General features: G+C 34.9%; 1 protein-coding gene across 3 annotated transcripts; it reads right to left on the bottom strand.

The window, feature by feature from the left end:
- Positions 1-323: 323 nt before the first annotated feature.
- LOC110462867 (phosphorylase b kinase gamma catalytic chain, skeletal muscle/heart isoform-like) lies at positions 324-27,785 on the bottom strand. 3 transcript variants are annotated; one of them, XM_021517095.1, is made up of 11 exons: positions 27,697-27,785; positions 17,772-18,151; positions 8,910-9,085; positions 6,876-6,930; positions 5,001-5,066; positions 4,360-4,432; positions 3,541-3,631; positions 2,782-3,026; positions 2,212-2,292; positions 1,769-1,810; positions 324-1,036 (listed from the first exon to the last, which is right to left on the bottom strand). In XM_021517095.1, the coding sequence occupies exons 2-11, from the start codon at positions 17,861-17,863 to the stop codon at positions 797-799; spliced, it is 1,161 nt and encodes a 386-aa protein (XP_021372770.1). In that variant the 5' UTR covers positions 17,864-18,151; positions 27,697-27,785; the 3' UTR covers positions 324-796. The 3 variants fall into 3 exon arrangements, with proteins under 3 accessions (XP_021372770.1, XP_021372771.1, XP_021372769.1); XM_021517096.1 differs by lacking the exon at positions 27,697-27,785 and adding an exon at positions 27,274-27,673; XM_021517094.1 differs by lacking the exons at positions 17,772-18,151; positions 27,697-27,785 and adding an exon at positions 11,067-12,126.
- Between the last annotated feature and the right edge of the window lie 28 nt (positions 27,786-27,813).

The following is a 27,813-nucleotide window of genomic DNA, read 5'->3' as shown; positions in this document are numbered from 1 at the left end:
TCACACCAGCCCGAAACGAACGATTGTCATTGTTACGACCTGGATATCAATAATGACCAGGGATATTTATACCAAGGCCAGCACTGACTACGACATTTAACTAAGATAACAGTCTTGATATAGATAACAACCTGGGGTATCTATACCTCGGCCAGCACTGATAAAGACCATTTTATCATGATAACAGAAAGAAAAGAAATTAACATTTCCAATACCAGGTAGTAATGGGTAACACTGTTTTAAATTTGATGCTATGGGCAACCAATTTAAATGAAACAAAAATTTAATTTCATAAAATGAATAAACATAAAAAAAACAGAAAGTCATAAATAAATAAATCATTTATACATGATGAAATATAAATGAACATATTTCATGTCCAAGCCTTAAAGTCACTTTCGTCAAGCATCACAATTGAAACCTGATAAAAATAATGTAAAATGATTTTAAAAGATGCAAGTTAAAACATGCAAGAGTGGACATGTACCACAATCAATGGGACTGGTTTAGTTCCCGAATATCAAAATGAGGGGAAAACATACAAATATATCACATTTGGTTTGATGTGTAGAAAAAGCAGGGTGATAACCACATTTAGTTTGAGGAGTCTACTTTCACTTTCCATTTATTTTATCTGGCAACAATAATTGTTATTTGGCAACAATAATTGTAGTGTCATTCTCCACATACATCTATCCAATAAGAAGCACTGTTTTTCTGTCATGTCTACGTCCAATCAAAGTGGGTACATAAATGCCAAAGGAGCAGCAGTATTTTGCAGCTATAATCAGAATAATCAAGAATCGTGGTGTTCTTTCCAGTCGTTACGCGGGGCATGTTCAAACAGAGCAGCTCTATTCTGATTGTCCACTTTCTTTACCCAGTGTCCGTACATTTTGAATGCACATCCGTCGATGAGTTTGCGGACATTTTTGACACTATATGGATTGTTATTCATCACTTCGCCGGATATAGGTGGAGGGTTGTTCTTGAAAAATCTCATGCGGAAGAAGAAGTTAACACAGATCACAGCTGCCTAAAACATAGAATCAGATACATTTCATATTAACCTTACTGTTGTGAGATAGCAAATACCTTGCATTATTATCTATTGACAAATTAATGATTTGATGAAATTAGAGTAAGCTTGCACAAAAATCTAAAACCAAATCAACATTACATAATTACATTACCAGGTAAGTATATTTATTACAGTTATTCCAGTGAAATATCACAAGTTATCAATTTGGCCAAAACTTCCATCATTGCAGTGAAGAGGTATAGAATGTTATATTTCACATGTGATGATTGACCAATCAAAGTGATATTTTCCATTTACTGCATTGAAAGCCGCAGCTTGATTTCATTTAGATACGACACTGAAGACTGCTCTTGTACAAATCCCCTACTTTGTGAATGCAATAATATTTCACTGTAATATGTTTTCATTTCACTTTAAAATGTAATACACGTAAAAACAGATAGCCACAAGATTGGCCGAATATTTTTCCCAAGTGCGGAGCAGGAGTGAGAATAATGGTATATTCTACCGTACAAGTGAAATATATATGGTATTCAAGGGGAAACTATCATATATCCTTTATATATTGCTGAAACATAGACTAAGTACATTTCTGTAGCTAGCCCAACAGAGTTACATGTTTATATAAATAATGAATAGTTTTGGTAGATTTATTGCAATCTTGCACATTTGTATCTACTGAAGAATTGAATAAACAATTAAAGAAACAGGTCACATAATACTTACCCTGAACTTTTTCTTGGCTTGGAATTTTACCACAGGTTTCACCTGCAATAAAGAAGCAAAATTATTATCAATAAATGTTCTCATTCTGATCAATATCAAATGTTCTGGTAAAATTGGCACCTAGTTTTATAGCATGAATGTAAATCACATTTATCTGTGACTTTTCATGACTCAAATCAATCACAAATCATTTGAATGGACTATTTCATAAATCATGCATCATTATTAACAATATAAACATCATTCTAATTTTAACAGTATAAAGTATGCATAATTTTTTTTTTTTTTTTTTTTTATAAAATGTTATTTACCGGTACTCTTAATAATTTGATATCTTTCCACATGTATATCTGAAATTTCACGATTTTACCCTATATTTGACTAATACCGCTGTTCAATGTTTGCGATGTCGACTGATGCCCTGAGGTGGTTGATGTACTTACCTCACGTTTGAAGTAAGGATGCTGCAGAGCCTCGGACGACGTCAATCGCTTGGCTGGGTCTAGGACTAGCAAGGAGGCAATCTTAAAGTATAAAACATTCAGTGAGACATACATATTTCTCTAAACTCAGATACGTTTCATTAAATTAGTTCCATTAATAATCCAGACCATTTTCCTTATTTGCAAAGAGCATTATATATTGTTAACAATATATCATATGAAACCTTTCTTATTTGTTTCTTTATTCAAATGAAATTTTAACTTTAACTGTTTGTGGTCTTGAAGGATTTTCAGAATTATTTCTCTTAACAACAACTCCTAAATTAAAGTGCTCTACATAATCAGAATCAAATTTTTGGAGATTCATGAGAGTTGAAAATTACCAATAACCATTTTGTGTTACATGTGTATAAGATATTATTGTTTCTTTTTAGTGGGCAACTTTCAGATGTTTTTAACAATATAAACATTTTCAGATATACACATCAACAGATAATTTCTAAAATTCAAAACAGTGAATACCTGAAAAAAAGGAGGTTTTAAATCAGCGGGGACTCTATTTGTACTTACCAGATCTTTAGGGCCCTGACTAATGTCATCCCACTCTGGACTACCAAACTGGTAATTAGCCTGCATAATCATCCTCAGCATCTGCATCTGTTTACGGTGCCAAAACGGTGGGGCTCCACACAGGAGGGTGTACATGATAACGCCAATGGCCCACATGTCCACCGGCTGGCCGTACCCTGGCACATCATCATACATAGAGACAGCCAGTACCTCAGGGGCCAGGTAGCCTGGAGTTCCACACAGTTCTGGCAAGTAAAGTACAAAAATGAACAAATCTATCTAAACCTAACACTGAAACCACTAAATACTATATATATATATGCTTTCAATGTGTTAACTCATTCCCCCTATGATTTTAAACTGGACTTGCCCTGTCTTTGATATAGAAAGGTTCCAATGTTACTTTAGGGATGAAAAGGTAACTCAATATTTACAAGTCCATCAGGCTTCACTTATGTAAACAGGACAATGTAGATGAAAACATTCTCTCATGTTTTAGATCTTTACACAAGCTAAGTTATATAAAGATGTATGGTTCTTGGATAACTATACAATACTGAATAATCTCATACTTAAATATATAATGCAGAATACATAATAACATGCATTTACAACCCTTGCTTGGCAACCTGCGGACCTGTTAACTGACTTGAATTGAAATCAGGCACATTTCTTATTATAGTTTTCCTATGATCGTTTTAATAACTGAGTTACTTCCCTTTGATCACAATATTACATGGTATAGGAGACGGTTCTTACCAGTTAATTCTTCCTTAGGACTTAAAACTGTAGCAAAACCAAAGTCGGATAACTTCAAGTTCATATTATCATCTAGTAATATATTTTCAGGCTGAAATGGAAGAAAAAATCTTTTATAATAAATTGCTTCACAAGTGTTTTCAAACAAATTCAATCTAAAATGTTTTAATAATCATTTTGGGTTATAAGGATTACAATGATCTTGAAAAACTGCAAAATTCCTGCAAATTCACATGTAGGAACTTAAAAGAAATTTGATGAGACCTCTTTTTTAGTCATTATTTTTCTGACATTTGATCCAGGTGTATGCTACAGAAATGCTGTAATGAACCATCTGTTTGTCAACATAACAACTTTAAATCAGAGTGTAATTGGGGGGAGGGGGCAGGGACAAAGAGACACCTGGTACAGTCTGACATCACATTACCACTACATGTATGACAAAACTCTGATTCACTTTCCTCTCCACCTGACAGACCAACTCATTCAGCGGACAGACTCAAATTAACATGTCTGGTGACGCCCAGCTGTCACTTCTTATGAATAAATCAATATCACAGATGTCACTTTTGGTTTGCACTTCCTGATATCAAATTTAAAACACTAGTGAGAGAAATTCCTGGCTTGTCAGTGTATTAGATATGTAACCCTTCATTTTATAGATATATATGTACATATGACTCAGTAATCAAAAGCATCTCCTATTTCTTAGGTTCTAAAAGATTTTGAAGATAAAAATAAAATATTATAACTTTCTGTAAGCTTATCTATTATATTCTATGGAAAAATTACATGTAAATGTTCCCATGCAGTACTTACTTTCAAATCTCGATGTACTATATCTTTCTTATGTACAAAATCTACTGCTTCTAATAATTGTCGCATCACGATTCTGAAAATAAACGACGAAAACATGAGAAACGCCAAAAAAGTCCTTGATTTCCCAACAACAGCCAAGAATAACACATGAAACAGAAAGATTACTCAGAGGTGATCAAATCCTCAACATCCGGTAAATATTTCACTTCAGTGGTAAGATCACAACATGTTAACCCTTTCACCCCTTGGAAACTTGAGTGGACTCTACCATCCATTTATCTGGATGAGTCCATTGTGGTCCATAGTGGTGAAAGGGTTAACTCTTCATACCCATAAACTATTTTTAAATCTTAAAAAAAAAGGAAAAAATAATTTGTACATTTACAAAATAAGCTGTCTTAATGAGCATAATATATCCCCACATATATAGAGCCAATGACATTTGCATATATATTCATTTGCTGTTTTTGTTAACTTTTTTCATTCTAATTTGGTGACACTACCCTACTCTATAGATGATGCTACTGTTTTATTGGAGAAGTTCTCTAGACAGATCTTGTTCTCCTCTCTGACAATTAAAACTTTGACACATAACCCTATACCCCTCATATATGGGAATTGTTCCGCAGACATAGACTTACCTTGTCCTCTTTTCCGACATTGTGACAACTTGTGTGAGGTAGTCGAATAATTCACCCTGTTTACATCTGAAACAGAAATATAAACATTATATACATGCATACACATTAATCTATCATAAATCCATTTATGTATTCCATCCTTATTCCAAAAGAAATCCCTGCACATGGAAATATCTTTTAATGATATAATTTAGATAGACATCACAGTAATTTTTTAACCCTAATTTACCTTCTGTCACTTGTAGATTTGTCACATTCCCTTGCCTTGTACATGTACTCTCCACATAATTTGAACACTTTGTTTAGTTCCGATCTAACATATGTCTGTTTTGTCCCTGCGGCAGCCACTTTCCCTTCACTAAGTGTACATTCATACAACACCGTCATTTTAAACACAGGTATTTTCTTTGCAATTCAATTTTTCAAAAAAACGATTTTTTGAAAGTAATGAATACGTTTCTCACTTAAAATGCATTCTTTTCGAAAGGAATCTTATTTCCTTCCTATTCTGTTTCAAGAGGAAACCCTGATCTATTGTACATTTAAGTCTTTGTATGCTTTATAAATTTCTGCTCAACTGTCATTTCACATGTTGTAACACTTCTTAAATCCAACTGCAGACAGGCTTAGTCGTAATTTCCTGATATATTGTCTAGAACTGGTCTTTTATGGTCTACTGGTTAAAGGTTTGGGTATATAGATCTCCATGTCTTCTAAACAGCATAGACGTTTAATCTGATTGACCTCCAGAAGACCTTGCCCTGAATATATACAGCCTTGATCTGACATATGGTCAAGAGGAGATGAGAACGTAATTATGTGTTAGTGTATGTACTGATGTATAGGGTGTAATTATTATGTGTGAAACACCTGCAGGCTCGTTATGTAATACATCAGTGATTTAACACCACCTCTAGATGAGATCTGCAGGACATTAAAGACCATTGGTCAGTATACGTATGAATGGGGAAAGTGCTATATAAAAGGCTGAAGGACTTATAAGTCTGGCCTTGGAGGCAGAGTAAATCTGTCAGTATGTATATATCACATTCTCTTTGTGTCCCTAATTTCCCTGTAGTAACTACATCAAATTTTATTTTCTCAGCAGACAGATTTACTCCGTACTTCGATTCCACTCCATCAAGTTCTGCCTCTATGTTACGATAAAGCTAGTGTATCAAGCACATAATGTATATCTGTCTGTCAAATCACTGTCAATAGGTCTATGGAATCGTATTTTCACAGTTTATTTAGGGCATTTTATATACATGTAAGACAGACATATATATTAATTATAAGCAAAACTTAATAGATACTTGCTTTTTCAAGTTTTCTTTATTAATTAGGGTTTTTTTTGCAGAATTGTTGAATATTACTTCACTTTAAGTAGAATTTAATTTTGATAAAATAATTTGTTGCATATAATTGATATGAATATCTTGTTTTAATTGACAGCATAATGTGAAAAGAATATATAGTAAGTGCCTAACATTTTCATGCCTATTGAGTGACATTTAACAGGTATGTATAGTTCTATCATGCCAAAGCAAACCAAATTTGGTAATTTTATATAAAACATTGGTAAAATTAGACTGTCAGTAATTCTATTTAAATGTCAGAATGATGGTTTAATTGACATGAATATGAATGAATCTATCATGATTCCTTAATTACTAGGTATAATTTAATATTAAGTAATTAATCTGGGATGTGTCATATGGGAAGAGTTATGTTTCTTGAGTCAAAATTTCGTAATTAAACTAAGGAAAGACATTAGACATGTCTGAAGTGATATTACTTATATTGGGCAGGCTATAAAACATCAAGCAAGAAAATACAATTTGAGCTGGCTTTTATATGACATCTTATACTTACAATTCAAAAACTAGAAAGATGAAAGTATTGGTTTCAAATGAGTCATGAAGTTCAACTGAAATGAAAAAGAAATAAAAAAAATCAATATAAACATCATGTACAATCATGTGATAACTTGTTTGCACTGGGTTACCTCACGACTTGGCATATATATGTACATAAGTTATCATCGGACAGGTATGCAGAAATGTTTGGTTTTGTATGGGCGTAAAGAAAGTTGAGAGCGTAGGTGGCACGTGAATGACTCATGATCAGTTACCTACCAGTCTGTCTGTCACCATTATATATACCATAACCACTGCTCCTTGAAATTTATTTACAAGTTACAATTTCTGCCATTAAAATATAATTAACAGTTTCATAAAAAATATTTCCTGTTATTTCTGGTCTAATACAATAAGAAAAGTCAAGAATACATATAGGATCTTACATGAGTTTCCATTTCATATGAGATTAATGAAACGAGTCTTAGAACTTTTCAATTCAGCGAGCCTCTGGAGTTTCATAAATTTCATATGAAATGAAAGTGAGTGTAAGATATCCTTTTTATCACATAATCAAGATTTGTGGCATTTATTCATGTAAAACGACAATTTTCATGCAACGTTGAAATGTAAAAATACATTTTTACTAGTGCACAAGTCTGTGACGTCATTCACTTGTCCTAGACGCCACGTCACAATCGAAACAATTGAAACTTACAACCAATCACATGGCTGATAGGTCATATGACATGGGTTAATATGCAAAAAAATATGACATGGGTATATTCACTGGATAATTACGTACACAGTATATCATGTGATAAAACAGATTCAGTGAAAATTAATAATAATTATAATAATAATTTGAGGTTCTTACAAACCGCTTTATCACAACCTAGTTCGTAGGTCGTCTCAAAGCGGTTCACAAATTATTATCCTTGGTAATGGGGCCTTTGCAACCAGCCAATATCTTTCTCAACTCCCTGGGGAATATACAGCTGGTGCTGCCATTTCGGTGCTCACAGCTAGCATTCAACAATTCTAGCACTGCCCAACCACTTAATCATTTACAGCCGAGTAGACTGGAACAAGCGGAGTAAAGTATCTTGTTCAAGGATACAACACAGTGTCATGACGGGACTCGAACCCGCAACCCTTTTGTCACGAGCCCGGCGTATTACCAAAAGACTACCGTGCCTCCTTATAAAGTATACTAAAATCCATTGTCATTAAAGCAGATATGCATTACTAAGTTCAAGATGAATACCTGTCATTTTTCATTTTTTATTTATAGTTCCAAAATGTCAACTTAGTGCGTTTTTCCATCTTCGCTAGCCAAGGGTTACGATCCGGTACGATCTACCCACAGGTGTGGAGAGTAGGAAGATCGATGGTAACCCTTGGCTAGCAAAGATGAATAATATCACGCTTTAAGCAAGTGTATAATGGGAGCAATACAAAGTTCCATAGTATACTTTGTATAAATATGTATATTGTATCAAATATAATCACTGCTCAAACCTCTATATATCTTTTATATTTCTTGTATTGTCAAGTGACCATTTCTCATGAAACTAACAACTTTAAAAGGACTTTTCAATTATGACGTCATAGGTGGTTAAATTTTGACGTCATATTAATGACGAGTGAAATAATGTCATCAAATGTTGGTTTTGGTAAGAGAAATCCTCTGAAATAATCTTTTTAATAGCTTAGGCCAGACCAAAAAATAGGTGTTTCCTGTAACATGTTGCACAAATTAGGGTTCTGGTAGGTAGATAACAAGTTTTATTTTAAAAATAATTTTATGTGGTTTATATAGGAGAGTGATCTTGACGGTGGTTTATATAGGAGAGTGATCTTGACTGTGGTTTATATAGGAGAGTGATCTTGACTTTAACAATGCTTCTGTGATAATTGCCTTAAAAAGTTAATTAAGGGTAGGCACAAAAATTAGGGTAGGTAGGGTTACCGGAAACAACAAATATTTTTTGATTGGCCTAAATCACCCCTTGGTGGAGATGAATCGGCGACAACAAAGCAAGCTTACTGATATGTTTGTGCCCAGAACACATCTTGAGAATGTTGATCTCCCTGATGGTGTCTTGTTTAGTCTGTTCGGCCTGATACTGTTGTTGTTTCTCCTCGCTGATGTCGATGATCTTCACTGCATACTCTTTCCCCGTCTCCTTTTCCACGCAGCGACGCACCACACTGCTCACACCCCTAAAAACATACACAGGAGACATTTCTTTTTTAAATGGGCCCATCTTTTCAGAAAACTCAATTTCACTTCATGAATGTAATTTTAATCAGTACAAACAAGTTTTTAATGAACTAAATTGAATCAATCAAATAGAAAATGTGTTCTCTAACTGAAGCAATTATTCAACAAAACATTTCCTGTTTTACACGATAATTGATGATGATTTAGGTACGTTTTATAGTTAATACATCTTACCCATTATATCTATCTATAAAATTTAACTTGTACATTTCTTTCTATCTATAACTTTTAATACCATATACATCCAACATATTGATATTCTATGCATGCTTTTATTAAGAAGGGAGGCAAGCATCTTAGCACTTTCAGTAACAGGTAACAATATTAGAGTAAGCCCCCTTTTGTATTTGACCGACTTAATATAACAACAAAACATCTGGGTCACAGTTGTCGATTTGACACTCCCATTTCTGACCAAGATAAATTGACCAATCAGATTCAGGCATATACTCACACCCTCGCATACACATACATTATGTATCTGGGTCATCACCAACACCATGTGTATTGTATCTGATACAAGTCAAGATTTCTGCTGTATAGTCATTGTGCTGACTTGACAATAATCGACCTACAAACATGTACTTTCATATCATCAGTACTTATATATATATATAGGGTTAAATTTACATAATCAAAGCTAAATTGATGGTTCATATAATAATATTATCTTAACTTTATATATGTGATAGTATACAATGACTAACTATGTATATACATACATGTATATATAACAGAATTCATGTTGATGTCCTACATACTGGTCCCATACAACCATATATACCTGACATTGTCATTCACCCCAAACTAAATTCTTGACCTACATTTCCTCACAGATCATATACCAGTTGAAGTCTGACGTACAGTACATGTATAATGATAATGAATACTGTCAACATTACAAACCAGTAAATCAGTGTATAACCATGGGTCAGTTAGTGATACACAAGGTCAATAAGTTCAAATAATGTTTTCAATTAATTTTATTTTTTATCTATGAGAGTTAGGCTATATGACAAAAGACTCTATATTTGTATATGAAAGGTGTATATTGTTGCCAATAGGAGATTAATAGATCTGATTTCAGACTTTTGAAAAGTACGTCCCATAGCTCAGGTACACCGATCATGAATCTATTTATAATTTCCAGTACTGTACCAAGCACATACACTGTACCATTTGACGCGATTTGTAGAGTTTGACGTCATCGATCTCGGCTGATGTAACGATTTTATACAAACAACAATGCATGTTTACAAACAAATAAGCCTATCCTACGAACCACTGTCTGTAAACAGGTATCAGGGTTAGGTTTTTCATTTACCTTACAGGCTATCCATGTTCTGGTATAAAATCAGTGCATCTAAACCCAATACTTTATTACCTCAATAATATAAGCTTTTAGTAAAAATTGTTAAGAAATTTTTCTGGATGATAATATTATACCTAACTTTAAACTGAATGATATGTAATTATACATGAAAATTTCTTACTTTTAAAGAGACCTTAAATGTCTGCATTCATAAATATACACTTTAGAAAGTGTATTTACTCCCGTCTCTCTCTTTTGAATTACTTTCTGTGTAACTATCTATGAAGTACTTTCTGTTATGATATGGATATACTATCTAAATGAACAAAGTATTGGCCATTAAATTTGAGCAATTTCATGATCAAAATCTGTCTGTGGAAAACAAGAATTTTCATCTATTACTCTGAAACAGATCTATATATTTTGTGTTTTCAAAAGTGAAAGTTTTTCTATTTAGCTTAATTAGGAAAAAAAAACATAGAAATGTATTTCATTCTTGCACAGAAACAACTCATGGACGTTAGGAATTTGTCTTTAATACCATTATACCATACATACTATCTGTTTTACTAAGTACAATAATTAATGTACCTATGCAGTATACTTACACTCCACAAATACCATCCAGAGCGAATTTGGACGTCCCCCGATTTGATTCAAACACCTCAATATACTTTTCCTCCGTGGACTTATCAAAAGGTACATCACACAGGTTTGGTGTAAGTTTGTTGTGGTCATTACAAGATTCAAAGACTAACTGACCACCAGAGGACTGATCCTGACTAGCTAAATATTGACCACTTCTATTAGACACACATTCTGTCCGAGTCGGGTCCCGACATTTCACGTCCCTCCCATCTTTATTGTTCACACTCTCCACATTTTCGTTAATGTCTCTTCCACCCGCTTGTCTGAATCTGTCCTGCGTTTGCCTGTGTTTATGTTTTTCACTTTTCGTTCTGCGACTGTACTTGTTGTGAATGGTACCACAGTGACAACACTTGTCAGCCGTTAATTTTAGATCAACATTCCCGTACCTACCTCTCAGACTGATATTGTCACTATCTGAGGTTAATGACAGAGGATTTTCATTGAACCTTCCCATCACCGATAATAACTATAAGGCACCCTTAACCTCCTAAACACAATACCAACCAACTTCTAACTCTGAGGATCAGTCATATATATAGATTATAGGTTTAACATGAGATTTTAAACCATTCACCAACTCACAAAAGTACAGATTTACAATCTAAGTCCATGGTGAGAAATCCATTCTCAAAGAATCCGGGTTGTACAGAAGAAATGATCCGAATCCTGTTGTATATAAATAGCTCCACCTGGTAATGGTTACAGTCCACAACTCTCGAATTAACACTAACCTATAGCTTACTACAGCATTCACACTATTCCACAGCCGGCTGTTTGCTAGGGAGACACACTTTTTTTCTAAACATATTATTGATTCATCAGGACCACAACTCAACCAACAACAGTTTGGTGATGATGTACTGGAGTTTGTGCTGATGTACCGGAGCAGCACCAGTGATGCCAGGTGATCAGGTCTCCAGGTAGAGGCTAGTTGTATGTGTGATAAGCCGGGCTATATATATACAGTCCAGTGATCTATCCACAAGCTGACACATACTTCTAATTCAAGTATGTTATCTACATGTATGATGTAAATATGGTAACTAACTTCAGAAGGCGCCTCAGGTCACAATGTGAGGTAACGTTACACACACGGTACATGACCTAGATGAAACCCATATAAAGCACTGACTTAACCCTGACAGTGAAAATGTCCCTGATTAACACCAGAGTGAAAATATATAATACCTGATCAACAATGTGTTAAATATGTATACTGTATAATATATTTAAACCCCTTCTAGACAGAATGATGACTAGGGGCTCCTCTTTACCCCACACAACCCCCGGCAAGACACTGTGACCTGATCAGGTTATGAATCCATGGTGACCTTTTGTTGGGAGACGGCAAGACACTGTGACCTGATCAGGTTATAGAGACGAAGGTTACGAATACAGTTAAATACTGCCTACATATTTATTTTTATTATAATTAATTGACAAAAAAGCTTTTCTTGTTCATAATTATTGTAGTCGGATATCAAAATCTTAACAAACAACAGGAGGATTTTATCCAGTACAGGTCTAAAGTGAGGCATGGCTTGTATGATAAAAATAGAACCTAGTGACCTACTGCAGGCAGACTCACGTTTTTCTTCATGTGGTTCTGGGGTTTATATATAGCACACTATTTACATACCAGCATAAAGTATATATATGTAAACTATAACAAGAGGTCCATTGGACCTGTATCGCTCACCTGGTTTTATATATAGGTCATTACAACTGAATGCATTAGTACATCTTTATATGAAATTTCCTCAAAACCACACCAGATCTATGTTCTAATAAAACCCAACTGGGACCACAATATCTGACTTTCAACTAATCAGGGGCCTCGATCATTGAGTTGCCATGTTAACAGATTTTGAAATAAGTAATATACCATATTACAGGGTGTAATTATACAATACTTTAATTTTTATTCAACTATAAGCTTTAATTTTATAAACCTAGAAACCAATTTTTAACAAACTACACCATAGAATATGATAATCTAGCGGTACCATTTCTTACTACCGCAGGGGTAAAATCAACCCCATTCAATTAAGAAATGTTTGTTCTTCCTCAATAATGTTTTTGACCAAATTTTGTACAATCCACTCAGGCAATTAGGGGGTATTAGCGTCTTAATAAAATCAAAATATTAAATAATTTTCCTTTTAGGGGTCGAACCAGCCTCATTTATTTAGAAAATGATTGCCCTCCCCCAATGAAGTTTCAGAGCAAATTTGGTTGAAATCTTCTCTGGCGTTTATGAGGAGATACGTTTTTAAGCAAATTTAGCTAAGTTCCCCTTCAGGGCCCCGTCCCCCTGGCCTCAGGGGTCGAATCAACCCTCATTTATTTAAGAAATGATTGCCCTTCCCTACTGATGCTTCGGACTAAATTTGGTTGAAATCTTCTCTGGCGTTTAGCAGGATATGCGTTTTAAAGCAAATTTAGCTACGTTCCCCTTCAGGGCCCCGCCCCCCTGGCCTCAGGGGTCGAACCAACCTCATATATTTAACAAATGATTGCCCTCCCCTAGTGATACTTCAGACTAAATTTGGTTGAAATCCTCTCTGGCATTTAGGAGGAGATGCGCTTTAAAGCAAATTTAGCTAAACTCCGCTTCAGGGCCCCGCCCCCCTGGCCACAGGGGTCAACCTACCTCATTTATTTAAGAAATGATTACCCTTTCCTACTGATGCTTCAGATAAAATTTGGTTGAAATCTTCTCTTGCGTTAAGCAGGAGATGCGTTTTTAAGCAAATTTAGCTAAGTTCCCCTTCAGGGCCCCGCCCCCCTGGCCTCAGGGGTCGAACCAACCTCATTCATTTGAGAAATGATTGCCCTTTCCTACTGATGCTTCAGATAAAATTTGGTTGAAATCTTCTCTTGCGTTAAGCAGGGGAAAGGTTTTAAAGAAAAAGTTGATGACGGACGCTGCGCCACGGTAAAGCTCACTATGGTCCTTTCGGACCAGGTGAGCTAATAAAAAGTAGCTTTTAAACTGTTTCAATATGCTGATTTCTCACAATTTCAATATTGAAATCTAAATTCATATTTACAAAACTAGTTTTGACACTTGTAATCCATTTATGCTGGTGCATGGTTATATATTTGTTTTCAAATTTATATTAACTTATTAAACTTATCAAATACATCATCTACATCGAATGTTGGGCGCACCTCAACTTAAGGAACCCTAGTTAAATCTACATGGAAAATAATCAACTTACAGATTGGTTTGGTTTGTTTGTGTTTGAAGACACATTAACAGCTTAAGTCATTAGAGTACAACGTGCCAATGGTTTTAATGGTGGAGGAAAGTCAGATACAGGTACAGTTAAATACTTACTTATACATCCATTTTCTACTACATATATTGACCAAAAATTAGCTTACTTTGTTGATTATTTTAGTCAGATATCAAAATCTGAACAAGCAATGGTAGGATTTATCTACTCTAGATCTGCAGTGAGGCTAGCTTGTGTGATAATAATAGGACCTAGTACCCTACTGAAGGCAGACTCACGTTTTATTCTCCATGTGGTTTTGGGGTTTATATGTAGCACACTATTTTGGCCAAAATGAAAATTATCAAATATTCCCGCTTTTCGGTAGTAATAGCAGGAATTGTTTGCATTCGCGGACAAGAGGTAAGAACGTGGCACACGGGCGTTATCGCGTGGTCACGCAGTATGTTCTGGGTATAGGCATTCTCTAGTCAGACACCGAGCAGTTCAGGTTAAATTTTTGCTTTTGTTCAAATATAGGTTCTACTATTAAAGTAATGGGTATTTTATGTGTATTCACTTGTGGACGCACACCCGTTTGTAGGGGTGTTCAAATGGGCTGGAGTTCAAGGACGCACACCCGTATGTAGGGGTGTTTAGGTAGGGCTGGAGTTCAAGGATGCACACCCGTATGTAGGGGTGTTTAGGTAGGGCTGGAGTTCAAGTATGCACACCCGTATGTTGGGGTGTTTAGGTAGGGCTGGGGTTCAAGGACACACACCCATATGTAGGGGTGTTTAGGTAGGGCTGGAGTTCAAGGATGCACACCCGTATGTAGGGGTGTTTAGGTAGGGCTGGAGTTCAAGGACGTAGATATATATGCGAAGAGCAGCTAGGCAGTGCTTTGCATTTTTAATTCGGTGGTATTGGGGTTCACAGTAATGGTGAATTCATTTTATTTTAATTTTTCTCGAAAAATGGAGATAAGATTTTAAAGGTTTCGTTAGATTTGTTTGTAGTTTCTGTATTGACAGACATAATTGATAAATACATGTGAAATTTAACGCAGGTCCAGCGTTACCCCTTGACCATCCTGCATTGGGCTGTAGTAGTTCTATTATTATTGCAAGTCGGCAATAGGACACAGGTTTCCGGGGGCAGCTCCAAGGTTTTCCTGGGCAGCAGGGTTTTTGGTTTAGATGGGAAAGGATGTTTTTGGATAACAGATAGCGAGTTTCGTAAACGAATGTTTGTGGTGACACATCTTTGTCAATTGTGCTTTTATATATACCGGGTATATAGTACATCTGTATTTTGTATGTATCATGTATATTTTTCTACAATTTTAAACGCCGACTGCTCGTGGTGCCTAGGGCTAGACGGCAAATGGATATTAATTATCTGTCGTTTGTGTAGGGTTTTTACATGAGTGGAGGGAAGACCCCGTGTTTTCATCCTCAGACAATCTTCGAGAGAGTAGGTAGACACTTTCTTTTTCATTTTGGGAAATATTTTTACTATGTTTATATAGAGCAGGAGTTTGACTTTAACAGTGCATATCAATAAATGCCAATAAATACTTTATGGTCAGCACCATAATCTAGGGGTATATGTATATGTAGGGTAAGGGGAAACACAAGATTGATTTATTTGGCCTTAGATACCTACATATATAACATGTAACCTACAGTAAAAAGTAGCTTTAACTTCAATATGATGACTTCTCACAATTTAAATGTTGAAATTTAAATTCATATTATCAAGTTATTAGTTGTGATACTTGTAAGAATTTTTTGCTGGTGGTTAAAATAATATTGGTTTTAAAATTTATATATATCTTTAAAATTATCAGATACATAATCTACATCAAATGTTGGGGTCACCTTAACATTAAGAGCCCTGACTTCACTCTTTATATTTTATATAAGGCACATATGTACGCATCAACTCATTGATTGTTATACACAATTGGCAAAAAAAGAAATGCATAAGGTTATTCACCTATCAATAACATTTTATTGCTTGGTATGTTTCCACAAAATCTTGATATTAAAATAAAGAGAAGATCAATCAAGAAATGTCTGTGAAACGTCGTCTAAATGATAACTGCTGAGTGCAAGAATGAATGAAATATCTAAATGAACATTCTGGATTGGTGTGGGAAGACCATTTTGAAGTTAACCCTGTTGCTATACTACACTGACATACTCCCCTTCGAATTAAGTTTTGATAGCCTTTCTGGGTAGGTCATCGTAAGTTAAACATTTCTGGTAGACAGAAGACTTTTAGTCGCCACACATTGTGCTGCTTCTAATTTATCAATATATCCTACTTTGTAGACTTTAAGCCTAAACAGGACTTAAATAGAAGGAACAGTTAAAATTGTTATACACATTTTATCAGAATGTAAACATACTTGCCAGCTCTCCCTATTTAGGAGGGAGACTCCGAATTTTGGACCCTTTAATTTAATATTTCCAAAAATGAATTTACCCAAACATTTCTATATTCTCAATAGTGAATTTTATACCCATATATTTCTTTATTCTACGATTTAATAATTTCATCTAAAAGAACAACTCAAATTATGTCCTTTTAAAGGGTTTATGTGTCCCTAAGCCTAGGGGCATAACACTCATTTTATTTATGTTTTTAATTTTGAATATGCAGAATCTCACCCATGGAAATTTAAAAAGGTTGGCAAGTGTGTAAAATTAAACCAAAGGTCAATTGGCCCTTATGATTTCTTTCTATCTTGATGGGCCGTTAAGAATGTAATAATGATACTAAAGGTCTAAATAAGGGCCAACCTAGGTCACATGTCAGATTCAGTCTATCTGATTATGTGGGCAAAAAAGAACCTGGTATAGAGAAGAAAAAAGCACAACATAGATATGGGGACCATTATAGGGGTCTCTTAAACCATAATGTTTTCTTGGCATTGATCCGTTCTGTCCCAAAGCTCACAGCGGGCCAAATTACGTATGAATTCATTATAACAAGATCTGATTATTCCTTGACAAAATGCACTTTACGAATTTCATTTTACACAAGTTTTTCTTTTATTCATATTTAGTGAAAGACCTCATACATGTACAAAGAAACTGGTTTGTAATAAAAATTGGAAAAACTGCAAGTATGTCACTCAAAAGACAATCTTTTCAATGTTCAGACTAACGAAGGGCCTGTTCATTTACGCAGAACAACCCGTTTGTTTTTAAATGTAACATTTTCTGGTTTAAATCCTGGCGGACCTGCAAATGTTTCTGCAGGCTTTGCAAAGCTTTGTCAAGGCTTGTCTAAAAACAGCATCAGATTACTAGGTCCGACCTTATTTCATAAGCAAATAACTCTGGTCAAACCAGTTCAACCGTTTGGATCACGATAAACGAAAGCAGCCTAGGTTCTATTGTTTTCTTTTGATAATAAAAGTCAACCTACCTTCCTAGCTGTTCCTTTGGTTCATATCTTGCGTAGAATCCTTTAGCAGCTTCCTGCGCCGGTAATTCAGAGTCCATTTCGTCCTTTGCCATGACAACAGTTCAATGTAGTGAAATACTGAGATTCAAAACTGATATAAATATCCAAGTGAGATCAGAAATCTACTTCTATCATTTGGCATCATATACACATCGTAACTGTTTTTGTACATTATATATACGTACAAGTATATATATAATTACACTGTTTCCTACATATTGGTACTCCTGGAATGTGTCAAACAGAGTTGTCTCCCATGACAGCTGATGTTAGGTTGATAACTGGCCTGTAGTAGACTATATAAACGTCACATCACTCCACATATGATCAGAAGTCATGATCTGCAAAAAAGATTAAAGAGTCAGTTAATTACATGTATTATGACTCCTGTTTAATCCGACCAATGAGTATTTCAACATCCTGTCTAAACCAACATAATGAAGTAATCTTGTTTCTTATGAAAATTACCCAATAATACCTGTGTAATCCAATACCTTGTCTATTAAACACAATGATGGAATCTTGTCTCATATGAAATCTCACAAAATATGACTTGTATTATCCAACAATTGTCAAATCTTTAAGAATGGCAAAATATATATATGACTTTTTATCTGGACGTACTTAAGTTCACACAAATGCAATCACTGTATACTTTTGATGCATTCAATAAAATTGAATTGAATCCACATCTAAAAATTGAATTGAATCCTGAATCCACATCTAAAAATTGAATCCACATCTAAAAATTGAATTGAATCCACATCTAAAAATTGAATTGAATCCTGAATCCACATCTAAAAATTGAATCCACATCTAGTAATATGAAACTTCTATAAAATATTCCAATATTTGATTCACAGTGATTCCATATACAAATACCCTTGTATATATATGTACATGTATCTATGCAAAATATCACTTTCTAATTTATTAATTTTATTTTCATTTTCTCACATGTTCTTGACCAACTGAAAATATCTCACTTGCCTAGGGCACTATTCCCCAAAAGAATATCTCTAAAACGTATCTTCCCAATCAATATTTTTGTTATTTTAGACTAAAAAGTAAGCACTATTACCATATCTAAGTTAAACAGCCTCTAGGACACTGAAATACAACACTGAAGGTGAAACAAGGTGACTCTTTATTCTACCACCCTTCACAGGCGTGTCTCCCATTTTAGCTGAGATAGATCAGCTTGTCACCCTCTAGGGGGAGATAGTTCTGTACCGATTAGCACGTGTTCAATTGTGACGTCATTAAAATGCGTCATCGGAAATTGGGACGTCATCAAAAGAGAATGACGATATGCATACCCCACATGTGTTTTTGTTTACAAACATGGCAGACTACTGCAGTGGAGCTGTGACTGAAATAATAGGATGGGAGAAAAATAATCATCTCCTACTTTGAGGGTGTGACTGAGAAATCTCCAACCCTCGGGGGGATTTTTTTGATTGTCTATAACCCTTGGCAGAGCCTCGTGTTAGACAACCAAAAAACATCACCCCTCGGGTTGGAGATTTCTCTGTTACACCCTCAGGGCAGTGGAAGATTCTATTAATGAAGGGGAACAACCGACTCCTGGTCAGGAATACAGCATGGCAGCTCAGTGTTACCAATAGTGTTTGATTGCTGTATGACATAATGTATCAATAAAAAAAATACTATCAGAGATATATATGAAAGTGATACTCGGACACCCAAAACTTGAATTAAAATTACAAAAAATATTTTTGCAATTAAATGAAAAAAGATCTACGTAAGAAAAATGTCCTTATCTTATTCCAAAATGCCTGAACTCAACTTATTGACTAACCATTCAATCACAGATGTCTTGAAGTGTTAAGTAGAAAGACATCTGTGAATTATGTAACTGTGTGCAACTGTGCACGTATATCAGTATGTTAGTACACACGCACTAATATATACATTAATATTGTAGACATGCATATCAATCACACCCACACAGGTAACAGCGCACATATCTACAACACCCCCGTCCATCCTCAACACGTAGACAATGTACCTAAACACACCAATACACCACTTTCTGGTCCACGGGCTGCTCTAGATCTCTTACCTGGGCTAGATATTAGTGATATATGTAAGATTATCTCCCTTATAAATATGTAATCTACTTACATTATGTAACAACTCGTAATAAACCATCAACATATTGGCAAAGAAAGTATGATAATACCTTTTTGAATGAACAACTACCTGTTGCAATTTCATGTTTCCAAAAATCAATTATTATCCTAAGTTCAAATGACTGCACACATATATATGTAATATGTATATGACTGATTTACCTCCTGTGCATGTAATGTACAGGTATTATTTCACACATTCACTGGTTTCTTTTACAAGAACGTAACTGTACATGTACATTGACATCAACGTAGGTATACCTGAATCAATTGTCTACATGTACAAACTATATTAGCCTATACCTATATTATTGTATACACCCAGACTGTCTATCCTGTTCTTTATCCTGAATCATAGTAAACATAGTACATACAGTATATATCGACTACAATGTCAAAAGTAACATTTTTTACACTATTACTGTAAATATGGTATCTGTGGGATACAATGTCAGAAGTAACAGTTAACACTAGTACTGTAAATATGGTATCTGTGGGATACAATGTCATAAGTAACAGTTAACACTATTACTGTAAATGTGGTATCTGTGGGATACAATGTCAGAAGTAACAGTTAACACTATTACTGTAAATATGGTATCTGTGGGATACAATGTCAGAAATAACAGTTAACACTAGTACTGTAAATATGGTATCTGTGGGATACAATGTCAGAAGTAACAGTTAACACAAGTACTGTAAATATGGTATCTGTGGGATACAATATCAGAAATAACAGTTAACACAAGTACTGTAAATATGGTATCTGTGGGATACAATGTCGGAAGTGTAACATTTTAAACACTATTACTGTAAATATGGTATCTGTGGGATACAATGTCAGAAGTAACATTTAATACTATTACTGTAAATACGGTATATCTATTTCTATTCAGATCTATTTCCGTTTTTCATTCACATCTGTCGATATTTAATTTCTTTTTGTAGCTTGGCATTTAGAGAATGAAGAACATGAGGTGTATCAGTGTTATAACATTGTATCTTTGCCAGTGTAGCCACACAAGCTTGGGATATTGCAGTGTTCACACAGCCCACCTACATCAACAACCAAGCCAGGATTTGTCAACAATCAGTTAAGGATCAGCTTCTACATGGTTCCAGTTCTAAGTGAATCAAAAGGGAATGCCCCCTTTTTAACTCAATTGTTTTAAAGGTATAAATTCTCAAATTTTGAAAAATAATAATGGGAAAAAAATCTCTGCATTGTAGATTTATCAATTCGATATCAATGACTGATGTTGAATTAAAAGATAAATTGGAATATATATAAAAAATAATAAAAATATTCAACACATTTAAGTTATTTTTATTAACAATTTACTAACATTTTTAGAATCTCAATTATTCCAGTTTTCCTCTTTTTCTCAATTTAGTCATTTAACTCATTTACCCCTACATATCTAAACTAGACCATGCCCACTCTTTGATTTGGTCAGGTTCAAATGTGACTTCAGGGGTGAATGGGTTAAGACCTTAATGCGACAGCATGTTTCGCAAATTACTCTAATAAATCCATGGAATTCTAAATCTGTAGTCCAATGTACAATCCTTGTATCACATTTCTTGCCCCTAAATATAGTACAATGTGTATATACAACCAAGTTTACAGCTCCCTTTAAATATTGTAGGTAATGTTTCTCAATATACCAATCAGGATATTCTAACCTAAATAAACTGGGCCAGTCCATTGATAGGGAGGTAGTATACAACATTATACTGGTAAAGTCCCAGACATCAATGACCCCATGTGACCTCACATGACCCACATCCTAGTTAAAACTCCAGTTATTGAACTGTTTGTGCTAGCACTATAGGGCACATTGACCGACTTGTAGATATTGAATGTTATTATAACCTCACATTGTACAGTACAAATAGTAGACCAACTTGTAGATATGGACTGTTATTATAGACTGACATTGTACTAGTACAGTACAAATAGTTGACCGACTTGTAGATATGGACTGTTATTATAACCTGACATTGTACTAGTACAGTACAAATAGTTGACCGACTTGTAGATATGGACTGTTATTATAGCCTGACATTGTACTAGTACAGTACAAATAGTTGACAGACTTGTAGATATATGGACTGTTATTATAACCTGACATTGTACTAGTACAGTACAAATAGTTGACCGACTTGTAACTATGGACGGTCATATATAACCTGACATTGTACTAGTTCAGTACAAATAGTTGACTGACTTGTAGATATGGACTGTCATTATAACCTGACATTGTCCTAGTACAGTACAAATAGTTGACAAACTTGTAGATATGGACTGTCATTATAACCTGACATTGTCCTAGTACAGTACAAATAGTTGACAAACTTGTAGATATGGACTGTCATTATAACCTGACATTGTACTAGTTCAGTACAAATAGTTGACTGACTTGTAGATATGGACTGTCATTATAACCTGACATTGTACTAGTTCAGTACAAATAGTTGACCGACTTGAAGATATGGACTGTCATTATAACCTGACATTGTACTAGTACAGTACAAATAGTTGACCGACTTGAAGATATGGACGGTCATTATAACCTGACATTGTACTAGTACAGTACAAATAAGTGACTGAATTGTAATATCGACGTCAGCACCTTTATAAGTTATTACGCTTTCAGGGGTTTTATAAATAGCAAAGTTACATTTGAATTCCTGCTCACAAAAACTTCAGGTCAGATAGGAGCGAGAGAACCAATGATTCCTGCAATATTTTCATAACTGCACTCAACATGTTAGTCTAAAAGGTATATACATGAACAGGGATTTTCCTGAATGTTTTTTTCAACTTTCTAATAACAGCTTCTCTACATAGGAAAAGTTATAAGGTAATAAAACATTGACTGTGAATGCAGTTATTGTAAGATATTGAAAAACATTGTTTATTGCTCGTTTGTTTTATTAATTAACATTGCTTTAGGCATCTCAGGACTAAATAATTACCAGGAAATCATTTGATTCATATGACGAACCTTATTGCAGCATAGAACCACTTACAAACTGCAGGAATCTGCGCGCACATATTTCAACCCTACCCATGGCACCACCGAGCGCATATAATTTTGGGGTATCCCCAGACAAATCTCAATTCAATTTTAATCAGCTCTGCCTAAAAATTACCTCATGTTTTCACCTAGGCTACTTATTTGGTAAAAAAAATGGCAAGGCAAACAATGTGTGTTTTTTGTTTCTGCTTGAAAAAAATTAGGGTTGGTAGGTAGGCAAATCTTCTTTTTTTTTAAATACTTTTACTATGCTTATATAGAGCAGAAGTTCTGACTTTAACAGTGCTTATCACTAAATGCCAATAAAAACTTGGGCACAAAAATCTAGGGTCGATAGGGAAACCAGAAACACAAATATTTTTGTTTTGGCCTACCAGTAATTATAATCCTGCTGTGTACACCTTGTTGTTCCACAGCTGTGTGGGACACAACTGAACTACATACTGTAACAATTGGCCTAGTGACAAATTCCTATTGGATTGTGTACTCTCCTGTAACACAAAGGAAGACATTCTCACCACTTTGCTACTGTATAATTGATTTTTTAATGTATGTCATATTGTATATTCATACAAAACAATCAAGTAACTTGCAGACACTTTTAGGGAGTAAAATGTTTTCTAAATTATTCCTAATGATGTCGCTGAAAAGTATTTCATGCATTAGACAAGCATCCTGATCTCGTGTGTTTGAATGAACAACCAGCTCCAATTCTAGAACAAGAGGCACAAGGGACCTGATGATGCTTATACCTGGTATTAGTAGCCCTTTTTTTACTTAAACTGTGTAGTACTTAATTACAGCAAACTACTGGATATATAATGCATTTTGAGTCTTAAATAAAAAAAGCCATTCGATTATTTTAACAAAACAGATTTCTGCAACCTTGAAAATGAGTCACGGACATCTCTTTTTCAAAGTTTGTAGCACTTTATTTCAGTAAGCTTAGCTACTGGCCAAAGATAATGTCTTCAAGCCTTTTGGTTCTGAAGAAGAACCTTAAATTTGTTTTTATTAATTTGACCCTTGACCATGAACACAGTTCAAGGTCATTTCTTTTTGTAAATTTCTCAGTCATGCCAGGACACAACTGGCAAAATATCATTACTCTAGGCCTTTCAATTCCTCCAAAAGTTATTTGAGTGAAGGTGAGTACATTCAATAGAAACAAAAAAAAGTTCTTCATTAGAGCTCGGCTTGGGCTACATTTAATCATATCTATTAGTTATGTCAATATGATATCGTATTTGACCGCAAATAAGATTCCATTCGCGAACAAGCCCCCTCCCCACTCTGACAAATGGGTGGATGCCTGCAATTAACCTTGTCTCTAATTTTGTCCTTCTCAAAACAAAATGTGTATTTTTATTTTTTGTCTCTGAACAAGCAAATAAGCCTACTGGATGCAAAAAAAACACCATTCCCTAAAGTTAAATTCTACAAATAAGTATATCAACAATTTCAGATGATCATGCATTATCATGATTTGTAAATTTCATTCACAAATATTCACAGAAGTATTGTAAATGGTGACATACATATAAAAGATTTAAATGGATTATTTTTTATCTTTATTTGTTTTCATTAAAATACTTACTTTTCAATACCAGTATAATCTAATGATGCCAATTACATGTATTATAAAATCTTTGGGAGAAATAATTTACATAAAATTAAAGGAGTCAATATACATTAAAATTTACTATTACTGTAGTCATGAACCTACCTTATACACAGTAGGGCTGTCCAATATATCAGAAAACAGGTATATATATCGCAATACACGGGTATATCGTATAGTACCACAATACAGAGATGAAATATTGCTGTATCACAATATTTTCTTAAAAGCTGATTTTTACGTACATCTTTATCTCATTCTGCTTGGTGTTTTAACTTTGTAAATTACTACAAATTCTAACAGATAGTTATAATAGTTCAAATTTGGTAATCAATGGTTGGTTTGAAAAAAATCTTAAATCTATGTGATCCATATTATAAATGATTAAGTTTAATAACATTCTGACAACTTATAAAATTGAGCACATCTTTCCTATGACAACATATCGGGATAGGTATCGCAATATATTCATTCTGTATTGCAATATATGGTGATACATGGGTATTGTGACACCCCTAAATACACAGTAAACCTGTAAAGTACCCCTGCCTTTGAAAGGTCAGTAAACATGTTTACACCAGCTGTAGCTAGGCCATACTAACTGGCCTTGGACAATGGTCATCATGACCTCATTGATTTAGACTGACCAGTCAGGGTCAAATCGAGGTCAATAACATACAGGCATCCTACACTTATCAACAATCGTACAGGTCACAAGTCCACCAGCACAGGCAAACCACAAATTTCATATTTGATCAGTAATGAAACTACAGTAGCTTTATTTATCAAAATCGGTATTGGAGGTAATGAAAGTGCAGTAGCTTTATTTATTAAAATCTGTATTTGAGGTAATGAAAGTGCAGCTGGCTGTAAGTAAACAACAAGTTGGGTGCCTTTAGTTTGATACAAATTTTCTCAAAAAACATACTTCAATCAAACTTTTGCATATTTTCCAGACTGACAGAATGTATTGGTCACTGTATCTGCAGATAAAAACTTCCATGGCAGGTTATTTTTTTATACAGTATTCATGTACAGTGTCCCCTTGCGATTTTGGGTTGGAGGGGGAGGCATAAAGCTGACACCAGCCTTTCATGACGATCTCCATCTCATTGCCAGGTAATTTCTTGAATAAAATAGCACAACAAGCACATTTCTGAGGTCAACCTCGTGAATATGCAAAGAAGGGCAGTATATGAACATCGAAATGGTGTCTGTGTTTTGAGGAAATGTTCAGAGAACATGTCTGTCTAAGGGGAATATACATGTATTCTACGTGGATAGAGGTGGTAAATGAATAAAAAAAAAGTTATCCATCTTTTAACAGTACTAATTTTTTGTACATCCACTAGAAATGTGATTTTTGACGTAAAGAAGTTTGGCGGGGTCAAGCTTCTCATTCATACAATCATTGGAAATGGCATTTTAGTAAATATTGATCGAACCCCTTGATTGTCTTTACTTTTATATTACCCTGTCCCTGAACACATCAGTTTAGTCCAAACATAGAAATAGTTAATTAAATGCAACAAATTTGCAGGTACCCGTTAGTAAGATCGGACCGGCTGGCCCAAACAATTTTTTTTTGGGCGAGCACAAAAATTATTTCACAGGCCCAAAATGAATATTATAGTCCAATTATTTTACTAAGTTTTTTTTGAGTGTTGAGCAATAAAAAATGCAAATAAAGCAATATAAATAGATGTTCTTTATTCTTCAATCAAACCCTCCTGACACATCACCCTATAAACCCTCCCCTCATTCCAATAGTCTTCATTGTCAGTGAATTCACCTGGTAGGAATTTACAACTGCAGACGACTTTGTTATATTTAGATAAAAAAAAATCACGTGACCCCCCTGACGATCAGCTGGCGATTTTGGGGCGACTTAGGGTTCATTACCCGATATCTCCGGCGTACAGGACAGCTAAGTCTTAAAATTTTGCCTATATGTTTAAAAATACAGCTTCTTTTGATTGTGTATGGAAAAACCACGACAATTTGTGTGACATTGCACAATACACATGCTTTGGCGAGAATTGGTTCTTGGCGAGTACTGGTGATACGGCAGACCAAACAACATAAAATAGTAACTTACAGCGAAGAAAACTTACAACTTATAAAAATACATTAGTTAACTTACATAAATCCCCAGCACTTGTTTGTATCTGCCATGTTGACTGGACTGTCTGTGTCAATTCTGATGCACTGCACCAGAATACAGGATTTCCGAAAATGGGTGTTCCGAAGTTGGGGTGGTTAATTAATGGGAGTAAACTACGATTTTGAGAATAATAATGTACTCAACCAATGATTTATTTTTGGGCCAGTAACTATCCATCTTTTGACAATTTCTAGTCGCCCAATCAAGGTTTTGGTCGCCTTTGGCGACCAGGCGATCGGCTGTGTCCTATAGCTACGATGCAAATGTCTGAATTACACATTTGCTATACTGATAGGGGTCAAAGGCTTATGTGTGCTGTGACCCATATCAGTATAGCATACAAAATTATGTGTATTTTAGACATTTGTAACGAACCTCTGTGATCGGACGGATAACAAACATTAGACACCATGCCTTGCATACTAGCCATTACTGGGCATAAGCTCAAAGGGCCATGAGAGCCAAAAACTCTAAATACCTGCGTATAAATGTAGATCCCAGAGCTTCTCATGAACAACACTGCTGAGACATTCGAAAATGGCCAACCAATGTCCAGTCAGTCACTCAAGTGTGTGAGTGTACCAAAAAAACGACCGTCCAGTAGCTAATGGCAGTTCTAAACAAGCCAGTCCTACCTCCACACCGCTCTACTGTGTGGTTAATAAATCACCATGGAATCTGGTTGCCATCACGCTACTGGTGAAGAAACCCTCATTATCAACTGCTCAAGGTGATGCACGTGTGTGCACTGTCACACCACTGCTCCACATTTTCTCATGGTTCAGCTGTAACAGCGTTCCGGTTCTCACATTACAGTTGTCATCATTTATGTCAAACATAATCTAGTATGTGTATTTTTACATCACATCGAACAATAAACAAGTTTTGTTGACATACTCACGTCTATTTTTGGGGTTTGACGGATCTGTTTATATGTCGACTGCCTTTTTCTTGTGTACAGTAAGCAGACACTTCCTCGTCATGCGCAAAATTAAGCGAGAGGGGAGATAACTCGTTA

This window comes from Mizuhopecten yessoensis, unplaced genomic scaffold, assembly GCF_002113885.1.
Source record: "Mizuhopecten yessoensis strain PY_sf001 unplaced genomic scaffold, ASM211388v2 scaffold10839, whole genome shotgun sequence".
Taxonomy (NCBI): domain Eukaryota; kingdom Metazoa; phylum Mollusca; class Bivalvia; order Pectinida; family Pectinidae; genus Mizuhopecten; species Mizuhopecten yessoensis.
The sequence above is the reverse complement of the archived record's forward strand: the minus strand, read 5'-3'. Positions and strand labels throughout refer to the sequence as shown.